Genomic DNA, 16,697 nt, shown 5'->3' on the forward strand with positions numbered 1-16,697 from the left:
CAGCAGCTGCTGTCATTTTTGAGCTGAGATTGTAAAATATACCTGCCCTCATGTACTTTAAGCCTGCCCTCATGTATTTGAGCCTGCCCTGCAGACGATCGAGATCGAGTAAGAAATGGTCTACAAATGTGATTCGATCCTCGCGGGTTTGACTTAGAATCTGTTGAGCACACTTGCCTCAGCCTGCTTGTCGCCACAAGTACATATCTGCATCTCTGACCATAATGTCTAACAGACATCAGATGCCCAACACTGCGGAGGAAATACTGGCCCGCTCTGCACATTCTCGATGGCTCCCCACTGGGCATCCAATTTCATGCAGAAGAGAGTTTATACGAGCTATATTCATTATACGGAGCTAGTAGAATATGAGGAGGTGAGCATGGAGGCAAGCTGATCCTTACGCGTAGTGGGACTTAGACACATCAAGGTCACGCTACCGCGATTTGTAGTGGGATTACAACGTTTCTTACTCGACTACAACGGTTCTACTCAACTACAAATTTTTATTACTCGACTACAAAACCCGACAACCATTACAATCGGCAGCCTTCGGTGGTCTTTGGCTGTGTCGGCTTGCACGGCTGGCTCTCGGCATGCGACTTAAGTCGCGTATACCGAGTTCCCACGACAAATCTACCAGCCTCTCTAGCCTGATTCTGCCCTCAATCAGGCTACGAGAGGGTGGTCACAAGGCTAAGTCTCAGGCCACTGGATGGAGATCTGCCACTGGTACTTGTGGTCACAGTGGGCCCTTCATTCGTACAGTAATGCATTGCATCACATGCAGCATGGTCCATGGTCAGCAGTAGCTTCTGACTGCTAACTGGGAGAGCCTCAGCCTAATTTTCAAAAATTTTATATGTAGCTATGTACATAGAGTGAAGTCCAAGTAACCAGATTCAATGGACTGGTAGAGCTTGATGTCACATGTGACCACTGGTGGACAACCAGGGTTTCTGGATAATGGCATGGGTTACTGAGGGGTTGTTGCTCTCAGGGGGGTTGTTGATCAGAATTATCCGTTGAAAATAGCCTGTAATTTATTGAACTGTCAGGTTTATCTAATCCAAGGTCGCCGTGCAATTGCCATCGCCGCGAGAGCACTCTCCTGACCAATGAGAGGTGATTATGCAAGCAGGACCCCATGACCGCCGATCAGAGGCGGTTGAGGTACAGTCGAATCTCCCTTAACCTATAGTGGTCGGTGGAACCCCAAAGTTATGGGTTTTTAGGGAGTATGGGTTACCAGAGTGTGACCTATTGTGACACTGGCGGGGAGCGTGACAACCGAGGGCCTGCCCGGCATACTCCGGACCCTCTATTATGCTACATATGGGTATATAGCACCATACCAACAGTGTTTTTGGTCTAATCTAGTGAGATCCTGGTCAAACAGGGTCAAAATAATAGTAAATGGCTCCGAAATGGGCACACATATGCATCTGATAGGGCTAAAAATAGCTCAAACTATGGGTTTTGACCACCCCAAAAGGTATGGGTTAAGGGTTATGGGAGAGTTATGGGTTTTTAGTGGTTATTTACTATCTACCAACTCGGTGGAAGCCAAAAACTAAGGGTTAGAGGGGAGTATGGGTTATGGGAGCTATGGGTTAAGAGAGATTCAACTGTAGTCGGGTTCACAGAATTCCCCAGGCGATGTCCCTCGGTCTCCTGAGCTCTTCTGGACTCATGTTGATAAGCCTCAGGATTGTCTGACCCCCGAAAACGCGGACTCAGCACATCGTACAAGCCCCCCGGAGCTTATTCGACACAGCGCTCACACGCCTCTAGGCTTCTAAGGGCTCTAAAAGAATTTTTCTATTTAGCTCTGGACTTCCTAGCATCCCGAGATGTACACGGACCCATTCCGAGATTTATCGCCGCAAACGTGAGCTCCGGGGTGACTTAACCTATGTAACTTCTAGATGAATTAGCCCCGGGGCCCACGGGCACTTCTATTGAGGGGCGTCGTCCTCATGCCCACCCTCCAGCACACTCCCCCTCTCGTTTCCATCGAAATACTGAAGGTGTGGATGCATACGAGTCACCATGAGGCCAGCATCAGTCAGCAAGTGGCCAGAGGTAATTAGCACGTGACCGGTGCGTCGCACGGAGTGATGGGACTGCTTGGGTCAGTGGCGGAGCGTCAAGGCGACCTCTAGGGGCTGAGACGAGCAAGTGGGAGTGCAAGAAAGTCGTATGGTGTATGGTATAACGGCGGCAAGTGCTGAGCAATCCTGTGGGTAGCGGCGTTTATTTGTTATTTATCTCCGGACGGTCGCGAAGCCATTCTGTAGTATAAATTGTACAAAGTAGCGTACAGAGAAACAAGTTTTGCACTTCACCATCTCAGAGAATTAGCGTTACGATCCCAGCGACCCTCGAAGTTCAAAAGCGTCGAACTTAGCAAATTATAACCGATCCTAGCTTTGCCAATAGGCCTGACTCGTCGAGTGATTTATCTCTGCCGTCGGTTTAATTATCTCCGGTGCGTTCTACATAGCGAAGTAAAATTAACCAAGTCTCTCTAGCAATTTCTACCCCCACAAGCATGATCCTACGACAGGTGTCGTTGCTTGCGACTTTGATTGCGACTCTTCAGAGATAAATACTCCGGAGCGTCAACTAGCATTTGTTTTAGGTGTCAAAGTGTTTTTTTTATTTTTCTAGGTCTTCCTACGGACTACCCTACGGCGTCTTAACTCCTCCTTTCCCCCTCGAACTATTAAATACCCCTCAGTTGTCTTGGACCGCCTTCACCCACATCACGGGGTTTAGGTGCATTTCTTTTGGTCCTTGGTGATTGTTGTGTGTCAGTGCATATCAGCGTATCCACAGGACACTGCTTGTGCTTTGGCCATAGTTCTTGTAGTGCTTGCTTTGTCGTTCCATGGATTTGTGATGCTTTCCCTTGTCGTTCATCTCCTCATCTCCATTCATCCAAATATAATCCATGTACCGTCATGAGCCTGCTCCAATCAGATCCTGGGCAATTCTGATTTCAAGTCTTTGACTCTCTTCTATTGCACACCTTAGGCAGGGCCAATTTGATTACATCATAACTTAGATAGCCCATAAATGTGACGGACTTAAAGGACTAGATAGACCGTATCCGGCTGATGTATCCCTATAGAGTCCCTAGATAGCGAGCTACCGGATTTGTGCGGTATCCGTACCATCCTGAGAGGTTCCAGTGATGGTGCTCAGACACATCCTCGACACTGTTGCCTGTTACAGGCTGGTATGCATACATAGATATATCCTTACATTATTTTCCAGGCATTGGCCGGTCTTAACGTCTGCCTAGGTAATGAGGGATATCAGACAAATCCATGCCGATGTCTTGCTGATGCCACCGCAGGGCGCACATCTGAGCCTGATGTCGGATGGGGTGATCTTGATGCGCTTGATGGTGGTCCGACACCTGCCTCATTCGGTACCAATCCCGTTAGGGATGCTAATCCTGATGGCTTGCATGAAGCCGCCATTTGCATTAGAAGCCCGCTGTTCTGTGTATGGTGCATATGTCCTACTTGTAGTTATCTTTGTAGTATCATCGCACCCCTATGCTGGTTGGATGATAGCTTGCTTGTGCCCGGGGAGAATGCAGGTACATCAGAACACAGATGGTGAGCATTGAAGGCTATCAGACTGCAAGAAGCTTAAGACATGCATTTGGTCGACACTGCAAAATGGAGAGAATCCGAAGCATCTGCTAGCAAGGTTCGTGAACATCTGTATGTCCCGATACAGCTGATTTCATTCAGTGGCTGAACCAGTATTGATGGCAATTTTGTGCAGTTACAAACACGTCAGGCTATGAATCATTGTTATTTAGGTTGCATAAGACCACTTAACAAGTATCAAATCCAATTACAAAAAAGCGACAACTTCTTCCTGCAAAATCATGACAGAACACACTTGATACCACGTAATGTACACTATGCAGGACAGAGTCTTAATGCGCAACGAGTGTACAATCGCACCAAACAGCAGCGGCCTTCATATCTGCAGATATGTCACTCGGGGCGGTTTGGAAGTATTGGGGGGTATTGTAAATAGGTTTTTGCCTAGCCCCAGATGTCCTGTGAGACCAAACGGCTGTTCTGTAACATCAATAAACTGCGACAGATTCCTATTCTTGCTCTGATTGGCCAGAGGAGTCAGGAGCTCTCTCAGCTGTCTCCGAGGATGGCTGCGATACATCTGCTGTGTATATACCGCCATGGTTATTGCGCGACGGAGGTAAAGATGTTTCCAGTACCATCACTTATATTTCTATATGCTTGAGAAATTGAAGGCGTGCAGGTAATTACCCATATTATTGTCCATCGGTGTAGTGATGAGTGGTGCCCCGGAAAATGAATATATATATATTATATTATGTTGTAATGACACCTATCCCAATGTCCTATACATGATCACATATCCCGACCTATGCAGTGTAAAAAATAGTAATCACCAAGGCAGCATTATTTAGGGAGAGGCACATCTTTATTTGTTATTTATCTCCGGATGGTCGCAAAGCCATTCCTGTAGTATAAATTGTACAAAGTAGTGTACAGAAAAATAAGTTTTGCACTTCACCATCTCAGAGAATTAGTGTTACAATCTCAGCGACCCTCGAAGTTCGAAAGCATCGAACTTAGCAAATTATAACCGATCCTAGCTTTGCCAATAGGCCTGACTCGTTGAAATGATTTATCTCCGCCGTTGATTTATTATCTCCGGTGTGTCCTACGTAGTGAAATAAAATTAACCAAGTCTCTCTAGCAATTTCTACCCCCGCGAGCATGATCCTACGACAGGTGTTGTCGCTTGCAACTTTGATTGCGGCTTTTCAGAGATAAATACTCCGGAGCATCAACTAGTGTTTGTTTCAGGTGTCAAAGTGTTTGTTTTATTTTTCTAGGTCTTCCTACGGACTACCCTATGTCGTCTTACTCCTCCTTCCCCCTCGAACTATTAAAATACCCCTCAGTTGCCTTGGACCGCCTTCACCCATATCACGGGGTCTAGGTTTATTTTCTTTTGGTCGTTGGTGATTGTTGTGCGTCAGTGCATATCACTGCACCGGCGGGGCCCCTCCCAGCGGACACATCTTCAAATTCGACGGGCACAACTCACCTTCCATGTTTGCTCAAGTCGAGCTTTGCACGTTGGAGCCCATGCACTACCTCAGGGATTCATTCACCAGCCATCCTTCTCATACATCCATGACACGGCGCTGACGCTGAAACATAACTCTTAGAGCTCAGTGAATTACCCTGAGTTCTTGTGTTAGGAAGCAATGTCCTAACTAGTTGTCTTGAGATAACTGGGCCATGTGCCAACAGTTATGTTGACACTACCTCAGTAAGCATACTGAAAGGTAGGTCTGGCCGGGCCAATGCCAACGGTCAAGTCAAGAGTCCAGGTAATCACTGTATTCAACAGGAGGTTGAACATGGATTTTCCTACAGTATATATAGTAATCGGTATAGGGGTTAATACCCAAAGAAGAGAACAATAAGAAAGGATGTGTAAGCTATCCTGTGAGAACATAACTCAGAGGAATGAGAAATACAAGGGCGCCCATTGGTAGAAGGTGAGTCAAGAGAGATAACGTGTGAAAAGAGATAGTGTCCATGAGAAGTTGTAATCAGAGAAAGGTACTGTCCAATGGCAATGCTTGGAATGGAAATGGAATGAGATAGGCATGGGAAAATCATAACAGGTCTGACCAAAGCCGTTGAGACCACCAAAAAGGACACGAGGGTCTGACAAGAGGGTTCTGGCCGCAGCCGAGAACAAGGGACTGGAAACGAGAGCAGAGGTGGGTTGACATGCGGGGGATGATGGCATGGCAAGGTGAGGATGGATGAGGGTAGTGAAGACAATGTATGGTGATGAGGGAGATGATCGACCGAACGTGACGCAGATGTATCGAGCCGAAGGCGGGAGATGCACAACATTGATGACCACAGGGGGGATGAAATGGGCAACCCCTGGACACCAAAAGATCTTCTTCAACCTGGCAACAACAGCCTACCCATGACCTAAGATCCAATCCTACATGACTCCAACTTGAGGGGCCACGAACGATAGCACCCAAGATGTGAATGAGAACGCGTGCACCTCGAGTGATCAATTCGAGCGTGACAATTTGGTTTGGGGTCTTGCCAAACTGTAATGGGCACGGTGGTTGCAAGGACTGCACCCAAACACCTAGGACCAGAACACGTGGCAAATGAGGCGCAGACGAACAGGAATGTACAGAAAGGTGTCGATTACTGGCATTGGCAAGACAAAGTCTACAAACTACAGCAGCGCGACTATCTAGACTACATTACGTAAGCATGGAATGGACTTGATCATTGCGTCACTGACTCATGGATAACAGGTAAGAAATTATGTTATAAATGTGATAGTACCTTATAAATTCATGGAAAATTGTCTATTAGGTCCAGTAATCAGCAGACACCACCCAATACTCCTCAGCATGAGAGAGATGATGCCCATCAGCAAGAGTGGGACCAACGTACAATGGGCAGTCCAGAAATACGCCGTTGATATGCACTGACACACAACAGACACCAAAGACCAAGGGGAAATAACCTAACACACCCAGCAGTATGGGAGACAACTGAAGGGTATAAAGTAGTTCGAGGGGGAAAGGAGGAGTAAGACGATGTAGGGTAGTCCGTAGGAAGACCTAGAAAAATAAAACAAAGCCTTGACACCTGAAACAAACACTAATTGAAGCTCCGGAGTATTTATCTCCAAAGAATCGAAAATAAACAAAGGTCGCAAGCACAGACACCTAGCGTAGGATCGTGCTTGCGGGATAGAAATTGCTAGAGAGACTTGGTGAATTTTATTTCACAATGTAATACTGACAAGAGATAAAATTTCGATGGCAGAGATAATTCAATCTACAAGTCAGGCCTATTGGCAAAGCCAGGATCGGTCATAAATCACTAAGTTCTACGCTTGGAACTTCAAGGGTCGGTGAGATGGTAACTCTGATACACTGAGATGGTGAAGATCAAACTTGTTTTTACTTTTCTTTACATCATACATTTTATACTACAGCAATGACCCTGCGACCGCCCGAAGATAAATAACAAGTACTCGCTGCAACTCCCTTGACTGCTCAGCACCTGTCCGCCGCTATACCATGCACCATACGACTACCTAGTCCCTCCATATGCTCATCCTATCCCCCTAGAGGTTGTCCTGATATGTTAGTGCTTATCCTCAGCCTTCCCATCATGCTGCACAGCATGCTAGTCACATGTGAATTAACTCCGGCCACTTGCTGACTGATGCTGGCCTCATGGTCATGGATTTAAGCCTGCAAGCTTGGTAATTTGACGGAGATGAAGGGGAGGAAGTACTGGAAGCTGGGCATGAGGACGACTCACAATCAGACAGGTGTCCGCGACTGCCAGAGGTAATTCATGCTGAAGTTACTTCTTGAGCCACTCCGGAGTGCCTGACCTCAGAGCTAAATCCTCGTAGGAATTCGCACTTGCCTCGAGGATGCTAGAAGGCCCAGATTTAAATCGAACCATTGTAGTAAGCCAGTCACACCCTAGCGGTGTGTGAGAGAGGTGTTGAATAGACTCTGTATGGTGTGGAGGAAGCATCGATTCCGTGATTTCCGAGGTCAGACAATCGTGGAGGCTTATCACCGTATGCCCAAGCAACAGCCTGTTGCTCATGTTCCCTTTGCACTACCAGGCATAGCAGGTCCTTCAAATATTTCTCCACAAGGTGATGACCCAATTGCAATTCCGCAGCAGGCTCTACCTGCACCTGTCACATTTAATGGACAGAGCTATAATCACTTGCCCATCAGGTAAATTGCACATTCCTGATGGACTGACAGCCCTGACAGAATCTGGGCCATTTGTGTGCCTCATGTACTGAACACTAGTTATGCTCCAGTGGCCAACTGGGGTGGTAAAACAGAAGTTATATCAATATACCTGAAGTCTAGATACTCCATCCCTCAGACAGATGTCTCCTTGCGGCAGGCCAGTCCTCACGAAACTTGACCTGACAGGGTCAAGAATGCCTTCTGACAACTGATGCCCTGATAAACCCTGATAAACCCTGACGAAGGTCTGTCAGTACCTGTCAGGGCAGAATGCAGTTTTCCTGACACCCACTAGTGATGCCGCGGCCCGGCTTGGTCCGGTTATCGGCCAAAAATTTGGAACCTGGGACCGGACCACAGGTCCGGTTCAGGTGATTTCCCGGACCTTGAACCTCAAAGAACCTGAAATGGTGTTGTGTCCAGTCAGGTTCTGGTTCGAACCACTAAAAGTTGCTATATTTGGATAAGGTTCGGGTGCCTGGCACCCTCTGAACCTCATTTCAGGTTCGGTCCTCACGAAAGTTGGACCGCAGACCAGAACCTGAGTCCGCTTCGGGGTTCGAACCGGTTCTCCCATGTTCGGGAACCAAACTGCAGCATCCCCGACTCCCACGGTAGTTGGGAGGAGGGTTCTGTCGGGAAGAAATGGTCGCTCCACCATACAACTCGCTCTCGCCGTGAGAACCTCATGTAAGCAACAGTCCCAACCAGACCGATGCCACTTTCGTTTCAACTTGAAGACAACTGCCCGCACACACCTAACATGAACGATCAAGTGATGCAAGTGCATAGCTTTGATAAAAGAATGCATTCAAACAAGTGAGGCCAATGGATGAGACTAGTATCTCTGAGCGGGAACCGGTAACTCGAGGAAGCCCCTTTAAATACTGATGTAGATATAAAACAGGACTATATGAATACTGTGTATGTGTCTGTCAAGAGTGGCATTCCGCAGCTTGACCACACACTAGTACTGGAATACTTAATGGTTTCTGACTGGAGTCGGGGATTGGCGCTTGCGCCGCTACGATCACATAGATGCCACCTCACCTGGCTCAACAGCTGGCTGCTGTAGGCCCTCTACCTCAAGGGCCAGGAAGGCGAAGAAGACATCAGCCTGATTCTGAACCAATTGCAGGACCATCTAATGTTCAGAATCCTGTGAGTACTTAATCTCTGTATCCCTACATCTACACAAGCTGAGCATTAATGGCACAGCCCCACACACTGTCCCAGATTCACCGTGCAGCAGATACTCTATGGAGTGATCTACGGCCTATTCATGGTAACAGGAGTGCAAGGGAGCATGGACTGCAACATGTTCCTAATTCTGAGAATGCCGCTTATGTCCTACAGCCATTGCAGGTACCACCTGACTTTATGCTGCCCCACCTCAATTACCGCAGGTGCTGCCCATTGGCCCTGAGTACTGGAGGTCGAGCTGTTGGGAGGTGAACATCATGGCAAAAGAGTCTTCATTCCAAGGATTACATGCTCAGCTAGTGAAGCTGATACTGATCTGGCCTTTGAACTTCGCCGAAAGTAATTTCCAGTGCGTGTAGCATTTGCAATGACTATCAATAAGGCACAAGGACAATCAGTCAGCAATGTAGGCCTTGACCTATGCACGCCAGTCTTCACTCATGGACAACTCTATGTCGCTTTGTCCCGTGTTACTTCAAAGCACCGTATCAAAGTTCTATTCCCATCAAATTCTACCTCTACAGCTACCAGGAATATAGTATACCCTGAAGTCCTCCTTGAATGAGTATATATCCATTCACCCCACAACACACCTATACTAACAGAATTCACAGCCCATCATAACAATCTTAATGTAATCTCATCTTATGTTAACCAGTCACATGTATCGCACAGAATAGATATTATTATAAACCTAACCTGCTGGCTCCCTGTGGTGACCACAGGTGCCGCTGCTAGTACTAATTAAGGGGGGCCCTCCCGACAGGCGACCCACGTCTCAGACAGTACACACCGACGCCGCTTCCCGCTTGCCCGACACATCCGCGAACGCCGCCGTCCCCTCGGCCGCCTCCTCGCCGCCGGACATGTCCGTGTGCCTGTACTGACTCTCCTCCTTCACGATCCGCAGCGGTATCCTGTTCGCCGGCTGTAGCACGGTGCTCGGCACGCCCGTCGCGATGCCGCGGCCGACACGGATCGTGATGAGGTTGAACGTGATCGGCTGCGCGGGGCATATCATGTACGTGGCCGTCAGCATTCACATTACTTATCCGTAGCAAGGAGACGCGGGACTGACGATAACTTGGACAACCTGCGCAACACGCGTCAGCGTCCCCGTCGATCAGACCGGCAGAGAGGGTGCATACCGTCTCGGACACTCCGTATTGGCCGTTGCTGTGTGCCAGGGACGTTCCGAAGAACATGACCACCCATGTCGTGTAGATCAGCCCGGAGTCGACGATCACGCGGATGGCGTGGGCCGTCGTGCTCGGCCGCGCCAGGGTGGGAGCGACCTGCGAGTGGATCCTCCACAGCCTGTACACAATGAGCGCTGCAGCCATCAACATCAGCATATCGTCGCGAGAACCACGAGGGCTGCGGGGCGGCGCACAGGTGCATATGAGGTTGAGGATCAGCGTGAGCGCGAGGAACGCGGTGATGACGTGCGTCAGCCTCGATTCCGTGAGCGTCGCGCCGTTATGGAGCATAATCTCGACCCACGCGACGCAGACGCCGGCCGCTGGAGGACGTTATTGGTGACCTGCAACGCTCGCAAGTGCGTACCTATGCATCCTGCCCACATGAGCATCGGGAACGCGACGACCCGCCAGTCCTTGTTGTATACAAAGTACGTGCGGTACATCTGACAGGGCCTGCTCAGTGCTAATTCGCTAGTAGATATATATATATGTAGGCCGTACCAGCATGCCGTCGCCGATGAGCGTCTGCACGACGTAGTCCACCGATTTCATGACGTTGACCCACTCCCCGATCCTGGAAAACGCGACCTTGGCGCCGCCAGGTCCGGTGTAGAGCACGAAAGACACGATGTTGAACCGCAGGTCGAAAGAGACTATACAGTGTCATGTCAACTACTAATCACAACGGTGTCTCCGCAGGCAAGGAAACTGCATACCGTTGAGCGTCGCGAAGGTGGCCATGAGCAGCGTGGCGGCAAGCACGGGCCAGTTGATTCGCTTCGTCTGTTTCAACGTGCCGGCCTTCGTGAACAGGAGCACGCGGATACAGAAACCGAACGACACCAGAAATATCCCTTGTGTTGTTCCTGGCAGTTGGCTGCGTGTTCACAGCGCGGGCGTGAATACAGCTACGTACCATACGCAACGTCTTCCATGAACGATGCCACCAAGTGGGCTTCGTCGATCGGGAGATTGGGAGCCATTTTCCGCGAGCGAAGAACGGGCTTCCAATTCCCTCCCCAGTGTAGGGAGTATGTATAGAGGGGAGAGCGGTGTAGACTTGGAACATGGTTCTTTATATGTTCCTGTCTAGAACTTTGCTTGGGGCGCAACAAACTGATTTCGGGGTGCATCTCTGAATAGAACTGCTTGACGAGTATTCTTACACTTGCATGGCGTACATGGAAGCTCGCCGAAGGCGATCCAGCGGCGAGTTTGCCGCTGGAAGTCGCAGAACTCATTTAGAGTTCGATGACCATCAGATATCTAACGGACAGGACTGAGGAGATTGTCCAATGCGCTGTGTGTCCGATACTAGTAGCGTAAGATGATGAGTTTCGAGAGGTGGGGCGGCGCATAAGGACGCACCCGTGAAGTAGAGGCCAGAGGGCTCGAAAGCGCGATCATGACGGGGACATGCGTGCAAATGCACAACTCAGTGGATGCAAGTATAAATGCTGGCATCATGCCATGAGCCATCACATCGCCCCAAGTAGACTAGGACGAGTGTCGGTCGATATTTGGTAGCCCGGAAGCTAGAGCATACGAATATGATAGAGTTTATCCTATCGGAATGAACTTGACCAAGGTTCAAGTTATCGCTGTGGCAGCTGTACATGGCTCTCGGGTCGAGCGTGTGAGCCGACATTCCCGCCACCCTCATCAGTAAGTACGGGCAAACTAAACTTGACACGAAGGAGCGAAGTCAAACTCACAGCCCGGGATTATTATCACCACTTGTCAGGGTATTACGCATCACGTTCACATGTCTCCAGTAAGGCTGTTTGTTCTGGGTGTTATATATAGCTAGTCCGAGCATTGAAGGGCTCTACCGGCGTCTTGAGTTCTACCGAACTCAAGCTCGTCATCCCCCAAGTTTATCTGATTTTTGAAGCTGGCATAGATATCCTGCGCCAGAGACCGCATGATCTCCGATTGTCCGGAATAACGCGATGACATGCTTCATGAGCCTGCTGCAAGGCAGGTGCAGGGTGATCCCCCGGCGGAAGCCTGACATAGAGAGGTGTTGTAAGCTGACTGCTACCAAGACGATTGTTTGGTTGTCCTGGGGCTATAGGCAACGTATCGCGGTCCAAGGCGCGCGTAGATTGACCCCCCGGTTACGTGGAACTCTGCCTACTTGCTGCCCAAAAGTATGCTGACCACCCCACACCTCATCTCTGCAAGTAACGCACAGCAGTATATATCAATAACAGTTGGTTTGAAACACGTTACTGCGATGCCAGCAATGACCCGCGACGAGCCACCGCTCCAAATCTACCACCTCTCAGGAACGTCACGCACGATCCTCCCCCCCCCCCCCTCGCACGCCGTTCGTCCGGGTACAGCTTGACAAACACACCGTCAGCACCAAATCCGCACACGGCGAACCCACAAATACCGTGGCACGAGCTCACCTTCCCCGGGTTCATAATCCCCTTCGGGTCCACGGCCTTCTTCACCGCCCTCATCAGCGCGACGGTGCCCTCGCCCAGCTCCGCCTCGAGGTACGCTTTTTTGCCGGTGCCGACGCCGTGCTCGCCCGTGCCTGCGGTAAATCCCATCCACACACATCCGGTAAGCATGGACTGCGGGCCCGAACCCGAGTGCTGCTACGCACACGTCCCGCCCAGGCTCCACGCGCGCTCAACCAGCCGCCCCGCGGCCTCCTGCACAGCCTTGCGCTCCTCCTCGTTCTTGTAGTACAGCATCGCGTGGAAATTGCCTACCCATCATCACACCGTCTCATCACGCTCGCCAGTGTGAACGCAGACGCACCGTCGCCCACGTGCCCGACGATCGAAGTTGTAATCCCCGCGCGCGCGAGGTCGCGCTTCGTCTCGCCCACCAAGCGGGGTAGGTTCGAAGGCGGCACGCTACCCACCCCCCATCAGCAGCCATTCACGCCGCGCGACGCGACGCACCACACATCCGTGCCCACCCCGCGCGCCCCCGGCACCCACGCGCGCGCCGCGCCCAACGCGTGCTTGCGCTCCGCCCACATCCGCGCGGCCGCCTCCTCGCTCTGCGCGAATTGGAAGTGGGTGCACCCGTGCGCGGCGACGGTGGCTCGGATGTGCGATGCGGTGGCGCAGATGAAGGCCGGGGGGCCTTGGAGTTTGAAGAGGAGGGTGTCGAGCGCGGGGTAGTTGGCCGCGGAGGGGGAGGAGGAGGCGTTGAGCGCTCTGATCACTGCGCATGCGTACACGTGGATCAGCGTCCGCGGGTCCTCCCGAACGACGCGCGGGGCGTACTGACTGTTGTCGTCCATCAGCTCCACGCACTCTACACCCCCACCCCGCATCCACCGACACCGATCCACATGCAGCACGCGATCAGCGATGCGACGAATCATGATGAGCGGACGACGACAGAGACGGACACCTACGCAAATGCGCGCCCCACGGCGAATTGAGCACCGCCTGCACGGCGCCGACCGCGCCGTCCACGTCCGCGAACTGCGCGAGCGCGACGCGCGTCGGGAGCACCGGCGCGAGGCGGAGCGTCGCTGTTCGTTCCGTGTCGCCCCTGGTTAGCACTGGACATCTGGACAGAGACGCGCGGGGGCGGGCGGCAAAGGGAGAGAAGAGGAAAGGAGCAAGAGAAGGGGAGAGAAAGAGGCGGGGAGAAGGGAGGGGACGCACCCTCAGTGACGATCCCCAACGTCCCCTCCGCACCGACGAACAGCCGCGTCAGGTCGAACCCCGCCGCGGACTTGCGCGCGCGCCGGCGGGTTTTGATGACCGAGGCGTCGGGGAGGACGACAGTCTGATGCGCGTGTTATTTGGTGATGGGAAGGAGAGGGGAGAGAAGGGACGCACGACGTTGAGGAACCACTCGCCGCGCGCGGTGCCGTACCTGACCGCGTTCGCTGCAGCGTGGTGTGAGGGGTAGAAGGGACGGGGAGGGGAGGACGAGCGTAGGCGCAGACGTACTGCCTGAGCACCCGGTGGCGATCATCCCCCCGATAGTCTACGCCGTCCATTACAGCATGTTACCAGTGGGAGATAGTCGAATCTATGCTTACCGCGCCGGGGCCTGGGTCCAGCTGTCCTCGGGTAGATGAACCATAGTGTAGACACCGGCGGATGCGAAGACGAATGACGCACCGGGAAGAAGAGCGGGACGCCCTTTGCGCGGAGCGTCTCGTTGATGCCGTCCCATGTCGCGCCCGCCTGGCAGACCAGGTCGCCGTCGTCCTCTTCTCGCGATCAGCGTGCGGCTTCGCCTTTGGGGAGAAACGCGACGGCTGACCGTGGATCTCGAGGATCTGATCCATCCCGCTCATATCGACACATATACTCCGCCCTTCATACTAATCACTATTGGAGCAAGCACTTGGCGCACGCAGTGGCAGGTACTCACGCCCGCTACCTGCCCCTCCAGGCTCGTCCCCCCGCCCCACGGCACGAGCGGGACCCGAAATGCGTTCGCGACGGTCACGATCCGGACGACGTCCTCGGTGCTGCGCGGGCGCACGAGCGCGGCATGGCCGGGGTAGTCGCGCAGCGTCGCGGGGTCGGTGGAGACGATGCGGAGGGAGAGTTCGTCCAGCACGCGGAGGGCGAGCGCGAGGTCGTGCGGGGAGGCGTAGCCCGGCGGGGGGGCGTTGGCCTGCGGTGAGCAGTTGTGGAAGCGTCCTCCTCCCGAGTGCATGGGTGGTACATACCCGCACGCACTTGACGAGCTGGTGCCACCCGAGGATGCCCGTGACCACGACGAGGCTCGCAGCCCAGAGCGCGCGCTCCCTCGGGACTTGCTCTGCTGGATTGGGGGCACCGGTGCTGGTCCCCCGTACGCGCACGCCGGGTCTAAGCGGACGAACGCACACGCGTCTTGCAAAGACAGATGGCTTGAACATGGAAGAGACCAAGAGCCCGCTGCGGAACGGCTGGGCTCTGGTCCGTCCGGGGTGTCCGCGCCGGTGATGGGCGGGAGCCTTGGGCGTGAGGCAGGAATAGCTGGGTCATGATAGAACAAGAATAACATAGGAGCGATTAGAAAGGCAGGTGTGCGTAGATCTGGAGATCTAGACATACGAGCCACGTGGTTGCCATGTCCCCCTCTTGCTTTGTCCCTTCGCTTTCGTCCACTCCTTTACAGTGCTTTGCATAAAAGTCCGGAAACTGTGTTTCGCGCGTTTCTGTTTGTCCCAGCCAAACAACACCTTATAGGGTAACACCTGACCGAGGGCGCGACGGTCCTCGAGTCAGCCTATATCACTCCTGGGACACAAATGCCCGTCTCAAGGCTGAATAACGTTCAGATCTGTATCTCTTCAGGATATCGAGCACGCAGAGGTTAAAATCCCCCAAGACCGACCCTCATACATGGATGTCGAAGCGTCCCGCCAACCAGTCAACAGCCCGCGCTACGGTGATCGACTACCCCATATAGGTTTGTTTGGCTGGCACAAACAACATTTCGCGAATCGCGGTTTCCGGACTTTTATGCAAAGCACTGTAAATCCTCCCCCTCATGCCCGCCCGGCGCCGCTTGTTGTCCTCCTCCTATCCACTGAAGGTCCAGTGGGTGCAGGTCGGTCCACGAGCCCCGCCCTGCGCGTACCCTCAGAGGTGCAATGACGAATCCAAGCAACACCCAGACAGCCCGCACAACGGCCCTCGCTGCGTTTCTGCCCCCGCGCAGTAACCGCGGGGCTGGCTGGATGACGGCGTGTAATTTGCAACCGGAGCACCTCCTGTCAGTACTATTCCCGACTCGCGTCGCTTCGATTCGTCTTTCCAAACACGTTGCTGAACTCCAAGTCGACTGGGATTATCGGATCACGGGCAATCTGCTGCCTGTATCCTTCAGGGCACGGGCCAACGTCGCTCACACCCCCAATGAGTGACTGCCTCTACATTCCCTGCTCCTCAACATCCACTATGCTTTATACTGCTCCGTCTCAGACTGACAATCGCTGTGCACTGAGCCACCACGCAGTAGGGTCTCGATCCCCCCCAGCTGCGGTCTCCTTGCTCTCATGCTCCTTCCGTACCGCCGCAATCACCACTCGCAACGGCAAGGGTATGCTACTCTGCGGTGAATACCACGGCGTGCGGGATGAAATTGACAGCAGTCTGCGTGCTCCTCTAGCCTTTGCTTGGTGTGACCGTTGACTCGTCCCATAGCGAACATGGTTCTTATATACCGGCGTAGTATCGTGCTCGCACACTCTGCTGCCTAGCGTTCCCTGAACCATGGTCCCGACAAAATCCATCATGGTCACCCTCGCTCTCCGGTGTCATCTCCCGCCCAGCACGCGACGCGGTAAATCATGTACGCAGCCTTCCCACTTCCTCCCTCTCAGCACAACGGGCAACCAGCCCCGCAGTCCTGCGTGAAAACATATTTCGCTCACGCGGGCCTGTGAGGGCAGCTGTCTGGACTTTTCATGGGATCGGAACGCCTCCGTACTCTTG

General features: G+C 52.5%; 2 protein-coding genes across 2 annotated transcripts; both read right to left on the bottom strand.

Moving 5' to 3' along the window:
• Nucleotides 1-8,897: 8,897 nt before the first annotated feature.
• On the bottom strand, nucleotides 8,898-11,255 carry GLOTRDRAFT_125219 (uncharacterized protein; the record flags this gene model as incomplete). The annotated part of the gene is made up of 9 exons (XM_007863837.1): nucleotides 8,898-9,011; nucleotides 9,864-10,073; nucleotides 10,149-10,163; nucleotides 10,219-10,403; nucleotides 10,464-10,592; nucleotides 10,637-10,715; nucleotides 10,774-10,925; nucleotides 10,989-11,126; nucleotides 11,189-11,255. The coding sequence occupies 9 exons, from the start codon at nucleotides 11,253-11,255 to the stop codon at nucleotides 8,898-8,900; spliced, it is 1,089 nt and encodes a 362-aa protein (XP_007862028.1).
• An 845-nt stretch (nucleotides 11,256-12,100) lies between these two features.
• On the bottom strand, nucleotides 12,101-16,498 carry GLOTRDRAFT_103017 (FAD-binding domain-containing protein; the record flags this gene model as incomplete). The annotated part of the gene is made up of 14 exons (XM_007863838.1): nucleotides 12,101-12,118; nucleotides 12,690-12,820; nucleotides 12,893-12,997; nucleotides 13,051-13,148; nucleotides 13,197-13,557; nucleotides 13,661-13,780; nucleotides 13,917-14,040; nucleotides 14,094-14,143; nucleotides 14,208-14,244; nucleotides 14,300-14,320; nucleotides 14,382-14,473; nucleotides 14,527-14,587; nucleotides 14,638-14,886; nucleotides 16,475-16,498. The coding sequence occupies 14 exons, from the start codon at nucleotides 16,496-16,498 to the stop codon at nucleotides 12,101-12,103; spliced, it is 1,491 nt and encodes a 496-aa protein (XP_007862029.1).
• Between the last annotated feature and the right edge of the window lie 199 nt (nucleotides 16,499-16,697).

Source organism: Gloeophyllum trabeum, assembly GCF_000344685.1.
Source record: "Gloeophyllum trabeum ATCC 11539 unplaced genomic scaffold GLOTRscaffold_00002, whole genome shotgun sequence".
Classification (NCBI taxonomy): Eukaryota; Fungi; Basidiomycota; class Agaricomycetes; order Gloeophyllales; family Gloeophyllaceae; genus Gloeophyllum; species Gloeophyllum trabeum.